Here is a 6,881-nt window from a genome sequence, read left to right as displayed (position 1 = left end):
AGCAGAGCTTCACGGGAGAGTTCCGTCAGCACGACGGCGTGGTGACGATGATGATGTTCTACCGACGCAGGGCTTCGCCCAAGCACCGCTACGATATGATCGAGGTGGATTATGGTGGAGGGGGACACCGCACACGGCTAAGAGATCAAGAGATCAATTATTGTGTCTATGGGGTGCCCCCCTCCTCTGTATATAAAGGGGGGAAGGAGGGTGCTGGCCAAGAGGAGGAGGCGCGCCCAAGGGGGGCAATCCTACTCCAAGTAGGTTTTGCCCCCCTTTCCTATCTACTACCACTATAAAAGCACGAGAGGGCGGAGAACCAAATCATCCTATCCATCCAAACCTGCGATCCAATGGTCTACATCCTTTGAAAACACCAAACGCATTTTATGTTTTAATTACCCACAATGCCGTTGGGTTTACCGTCCACGGAAACACGTTCCGTAAAATAAGAAAACAATTCTGAACCCTCCCGCGACCACGCCCTCGGGCAGTTTTTGCCATCTCCCCCACCTCGTCCCCCACATCCTCCCCCACCAGCCACCGTCTGCACGGCCGTCGGACCGCCGCGCCCACGCTCTAGGCGCTCGGGCCGCCACGTCCATGCGCCGCCGGGTCCGTCCCCTCCCCGCCCCGTCCATGGGACGCCGCGCCCAGCCGAGCCGCCCCGGGCCGCCGGCGCGCCACCCGGTCTGCCCCGTCCACACGGGCCGCCGCGCCCAGCCGAGCCGCCTCCACTCCCCTCCACCATCCCCAATCACGCCTCCACTCCCCTCCACCATCGACAACATTGAAGCCAATCCCACGGTCCACTCGGACGTCAACTGCTCCTCCCCGACCTGCCTCGAGCCCTCGACGCCTCCCCACCGCTGCGCTCTCACTCCCTGCCCCCACGCGCCACCGCCATCCCTCCTTCCTGCTACCGTCGTCGTCGCGCCTCGCCCTCCTCCAGGTGGAACGGCTACCAGCATGGTCAGTGTCATTTTTTCCTTCTCTCGAGCGAAGCGGCCTTAATATAACTCGTTGTTGCCGGTGAGAGCAGAGCGGATGCAGCCCTAGATCAAGCCAATTGATCTTTCGCGACGTGGGAAGACGCCGGGGCGCTGGACTCGCTGCCTCCCCTCCCGCATACCTGATTGTCGGTTAGCGCTCAACGACGAGGGATACACCGCCGCTGGCCGGGCGATGTGGTTTTTGTTTTCGGGTCCTAGGGATTTTACAAGCAGTTGTTTGACCCTACTAATTTCCGTCGGATGCACATATTTCAGAGAACAGTACTCGTCTTATGGTTCTACTTGCAGGGATCCCCGTGGGTTGAGGGCGTCGAGTCAATGGAGTTGTGTGCGGCCACGGCAACAACACGCGTGGAGCTGTTCCCAGTATGGTCGTGCATTCATTTATAGGTTACTTCTGTGTTCCCTGGATAGGTGTGTTGTGCAGATCTGACATAGGTTGTGTTGGACACTAGCAAGTGTTCCCTGTCGCACCTGAAAAAAATCATCTTTGATGTAGAAAGGTTTGCTCTTTCAAAATCAATGCATTTGTTTGTACCAAGCTTAAAAAGGTTTTTTAGGCAAGCTTAAGAGGGGTTGCCTGAATGTACTGAAACGATCTGAACATCAAACTCTTTTTTTTGCTTGCTTGGTAGTACAATCTGCACTACTTAACAAATCTTCTCATTTCTTCAGTTAGTCACATCTTTTGAGAAATCTTGTCAGAGGAAGAGATGATGGTCTTTACAGAATTTGAATCACGGGAGAGTGATAAATAGAGGGATGCTTAATTTTGAGGTACGAACGGCTGGTTTATAAAAGTTCGGTACCAAATTTACCCAATTAGAAATAACAGTTGATGGAGCTGGTATGTTAATATGATAGCCCCGACGTTAAACATTTTCTTCTTTTGTCCTGTATATGCACACTTATCTTCTTTCTTCTTGCGATAGTATGTATTAGCAATCTTATTTGCTTTCACATATACACCCCTGGACGATTTTTATTTAAGAGCAGAACTTCATGAACGGAAGAGGTTATAAAGTTTACTCGCATATTCTGGTTTCGGAAACAAAATAAGAAAGGCCAATATGCAGGACCTAGCTGTCCATAGCGGGGGTGACGTAGTCAAATGCTCTTTTCGCTTGCTCATTTCACAATGGCTATGAAGTAATGTGGTGCACACTATACTCTGTTAAATATGAATTTACTTGTAATCTACGTTTACATGCTGCTTCAGTAATTATCAGTATGATAGTGTGCGCTTAGCGACACCAAAGAAGTGAGAAAGGCTGCCATTTGGTGTGGGCCAGACTACTCACGCATCTCTCTACCCTTATTTCGCATGTTGTGTTGTCTCCAATTGTTGCAATACTGTTGTCTGATTTGATTTTGTTTTTCAAAGTTGAGAAATGATGGATAAATAACAGAATTGTGTTCATATTTTCATTAGTTTGTGCTATTTAGTTGGAAAAAAAGTTCTTACGCTTAATTCATTAGTTTGTTATAGTGATATTTTGAGAAGAATGGAAATGACTTGGTGCAGATCTGAATGTGCCGATGACATTACTGTCCAATAGAGGAACCAATGTGCTCCTGGTCTGATCCATATTTCTGAAGGTCTTTTTTGGGTGGTCATTCAGGGGCTGGACTTCTCCTTCAGGTTAATGGTATTCTTTCTCACATGAAGCATAGGATTATAACTACCGGGAAGCACATGATGTTGTTCATGAATTCGACAGTAATTTTGGTGAGGATGTGAAATCCCTCCTTCTGCTCCTTCCAATCTTTCAAATTGATTTATTCATTGTTGTAGCTTTCCTTGATCTTCTATTCATTCCGATCAAATTTCTCACCGCTTCTCCTAATGGTCCACCCAATTAATAAGAGAAAATAGGGAGAAGAAAAATGTATGACACAAGAAGAGATACCTCTAGAAGCAGTGGAAACAGGTCTGCCTTGTATCTCTTTCATGACGGATCTTGAAACTTGTACTGACAAGAGAACGGAGGAAGTGAAGAAAAACACTTCACATGACATCATGATAAGCTCTATTCTGTTGTAAACATGTTTGTAGTACCATTTATCATCAATCATTTAAAGTGTCATTAAGAGTAAAATGACATTCTCTATGTGCTCTAGGTAAACTTTGAGTGGATACACAATTCCTGTTTTTTTTGTATTTGGTCAAGCAGAATAATGTATGAGAAAATAAAGCTCTTTCATGTATTCGTGTTATATGTGGGAATATTATTACTGGTTTTGCTACCATAACATGCAATATTGCAAGTTTGGCAGAAATAAGTGACTACTGGTCAGTATAATCATATGAGGATAATATCGGGGTACAAGATCCTTTCCTGTTTTTCATGGAGTTAGAGAACAACATGGTGTGTTGCATGTTGCACATTCAGGATTGCTACATGATTAGCATGTGATCTTTAGACAAGTGAATGTCTAACTGACATTGTCAAGTGACAGCGAGAAGAAGAACGTTTCAGCTTGTGGAGTATCTTCCAAGTTAGATATACCATCCCGCAAGGTCAAGATTTACTGAAATGGATTATACTTAGAGTTGGGAAGCCTTACTTTTAATATTTAGTAAGTTTTTATTCCCTAGGTATGGGCGTTTTCAAGCTGTCCCTCGAGTTTTTCATCATGCTCTGCAATGAGATTTTCTACCTCTTCATGATCATTGTCCTGACAAGCAAAGTCCAAGATGGGTAGATTGTCATTCATTCGCTTCGTATCTGGTACTTACTTGCTTACTCTTTTTACTTGTCTGCTGAGTTCACTATCAGAAGTTCAGAATCACAACTTGATGAGAACATTCTGAGCTAACTAAATATAGCGCGCTTCTCTTTTTATTATACATTCTTTGGAATACTACATTTATAAATTGTTACTCTTTGCTCTAATTCTCATCTTGCTGAGGATTAAATTCTTGGCAAGTAGTTTGATCAGATAGTTCTTAGTAGCGCATTTTCCCAGTCACAAAATTTTCCTTTATCCCCAAGGATAAGTTAGAGCACAAAAATGAAATCAGAAACCGGGGTGGATATTGTTAGGCATGGCATTGTTGTACATCTATGCCTGCCTTCACTATGCACCATAGCATTCACGCGGATAGGATGCAACATAAATGTATTGTAACATCCAGAAATAACAAGCTAGCTGAAAAGATATACATACTATTGACTTAACAGTTGTGAAATATTTGGAGTTGCCCCAAAGAGTAATAGAGGTTCAGAGTTACAATGGAAGACACCACCCACTGAAACTGCAACGAGTTAACTGGGGGAAGCCAAGTTCTGTCCTTGCATTGTTTTCTTCTACTATTTTTGTTGTATATTAGTACGTCGGTTGGTGTGAAATTCCCCATGTTTTGGTTAATCTACTAGGCAGTAAAAATAAGTTCAGTTTGGTAGGCTGTACACTTGTTAAACCACTTTTAACTGAACTTGTACAAGCATCAAATCTAGGATAGCAGTAGTTTCATATTATTGTTCTACCAACCCGAGTTTGAGGTGTATTTGTGGTACTTTGAAGTATAAAAATTGCAGTAATTGTCCTTCCTCTTATTTTTGGTATTCTTTTAGCTCAGGCTTACACTTTGTGACTGGGCATTAAATTAAATTCTTCTGTTTTGCTGTTGCAACGAGAGTAAAAATGAGACGCGCTGCCACATGAAAAACTTGGACCAATTGATAAGATACCAAATCTGGGCACTATGTAGTTGTTCTGCATCTGAAATCTCTTTATATAGTAGTTGAGTATACTGTAGTTAATTCCACTGATATTTGTGTGTCAGTTATTTGGTTATTTGGTCTGAACCTACAATCCAAGGTTAGTAATTATTTAGTCTGAACCTACAATTCCTTTTCATGTCTTGTTGTATAATTCTCTTGACACAAAGAGTTTCCGGAGGTTGGATGGCAATTTGAAAATTCCAGTGTGTGCTTCAAGATGTATGCATCTAATTTTGGACCCTATTCATGTTGGTTCAGCATGTTTCCACCACACTCCATATCTCACAGGATTTAGAGCAGAGGGCCTTTTATAGTAAATACTACATAACATAGTGTTGTTTGGTGGGATGCAATTTTTTTTGTTTCATTCATCCGCTATCCTTGTTGTATTTTACATAGCTTATAATACTATTTTCTTTGTTTCAGGGGGAGGATATGCAATATAGGAAAACTTGACTAAGCTTTGTGAAATTTTGGTTCCATTGGGTGACTTTTATTTTCCTTTGATGGCTATGATGCACATGTAAAATCACATAATTTGATCCTCCCGATTCTGGTAGATTCGCTACCAATGGTCGACTTAGCACTTATCTTGTGCTGCATAATTGTTTCAGATTACCATCCTTGTACAGCAGCAAATCAACTATATGCCTCTTTTGAGAAGCAAAGATGTTGATTGTCCACCTTGAAGGTTATAGTTGCTAAAGAGTTTACACAGGAGAAATATTTTATCTCACAACTTTCACTTGATCAGTCTAAGAATGAAAGGAAGTATGCATTAAATATACAAAAGTCTCCATAAGGTTAGCTTAAGACGGTAGTGTCCTATCTTTAAATCCTCCAAGAACGCTAGAAACTAATTTTATTACTGACTGGACATATCTGTCATGCATGTTTAGTACCTTGACTCTTTAATCTTTATATATAGACAAAGCTCTGTATCGAGAGATGAAGCGTTTGGGAGCCTGGATGAAGAATGCTTCCGAGGCGGAAAAAGAGGAGAACTATTGAGAATGCTTCCAAACCACTCAGAATTTTTGTTCCTTTTTGAGTTGCGGACTCCTTGTTTGATACAATACATCTGAAGAGCCCTTTTTGCGCACTGTTCAAATAAGCTCTTCATTTTTGTGAGTCTGGTCAAACAATGCACTTCAAATAATGAAGTTATTGTCTCGGGGATACTTAGCCAAATGTTGTAATTATCATCCTAGATACTCCATATTCATTATGTATATATGTATCATATTTCCATTTATTTTCTTTCGGGAATAGCACATCGTATTTCCATGTTTATGTTCTTTAGTTGCTTGAATTAAAAAAAGGTGTAGAAGAACAAAAACTATAGAAAAGGGAACACATTAAATAGAGGTGGAATTTGAAAAATGGATTGAATTGCCAGGACGTGCGTTGCATGTGCATGCTTACTAGTTCCAACTAGGAGAAGGGGGAAGGATGAGGTGGAGAGAAGGAAGGAGAAGGGGGGCCGCACCCCCTTCCCTTTCCCAATTCGGATTGGGGCAAGGGGGGCCGCACGCCACCTCCTGCTGCCTCTCCTATTCCACCACTTTGGGCCCATGAGGCCCAATAACCCCCGGGGGGCTTCTGGTAACCCCCCGGTACTCCGGTATATATCCGATAACCCCCGGAACCATTCCGGTGTCCGAATATAGTCGTCCAATATATCAATCTTCATGTCTCGACTATTTCGAGACTCCTCGTCATGTCCGTGATCACATCTGGGACTCTAAACAACCTTCGGTACATCAAAACTCATAAACTCATAATATAACCATCATCGAAACGTTAAGCGTGCGGACCCTACAGGTTCGAGAACTATTTAGACATGACCGAGACACGTCTCCGGTCAATAACCAATAGCGGAACCTGGATGCTCATATTGGCTCCCACATATTCTACGAAGATCTTTATCGGTCAGACCGCATAACAACATACGTTGTTCCCTTTGTCATCGGCATGTTACTTGCCCGAGATTCGATCATCGGTATCTCAATACCTAGTTCAATATCGTTACCGGCAAGTCTCTTTACTCGTTCCATAATACATCATCCCGAAACTAACTCATTAGTTGCAATGCTTGCAAGGCTTAAGTGATGTGCATTACCGAGAGGGCCCAGAGATA

General features: G+C 42.8%; 1 protein-coding gene across 1 annotated transcript; it reads left to right on the top strand.

The window, feature by feature from the left end:
• The first annotated feature begins 564 nt into the window (after positions 1-564).
• Positions 565-1,373, top strand: LOC125549056 (protein TRACHEARY ELEMENT DIFFERENTIATION-RELATED 7A-like). The gene is made up of 2 exons (XM_048712551.1): positions 565-972; positions 1,043-1,373. The coding sequence occupies exons 1-2, from the start codon at positions 604-606 to the stop codon at positions 1,145-1,147; spliced, it is 474 nt and encodes a 157-aa protein (XP_048568508.1). The 5' UTR covers positions 565-603; the 3' UTR covers positions 1,148-1,373.
• The last annotated feature ends 5,508 nt before the right edge of the window (positions 1,374-6,881 follow it).

The sequence above is a fragment of the Triticum urartu genome, chromosome 3 (genome assembly GCF_003073215.2).
Source record: "Triticum urartu cultivar G1812 chromosome 3, Tu2.1, whole genome shotgun sequence".
Lineage (NCBI taxonomy): Eukaryota > Viridiplantae > Streptophyta > Magnoliopsida > Poales > Poaceae > Triticum > Triticum urartu.
Note: the sequence above shows the minus strand (reverse complement) of the source record. Positions and strands in the feature narration are given on the sequence as shown.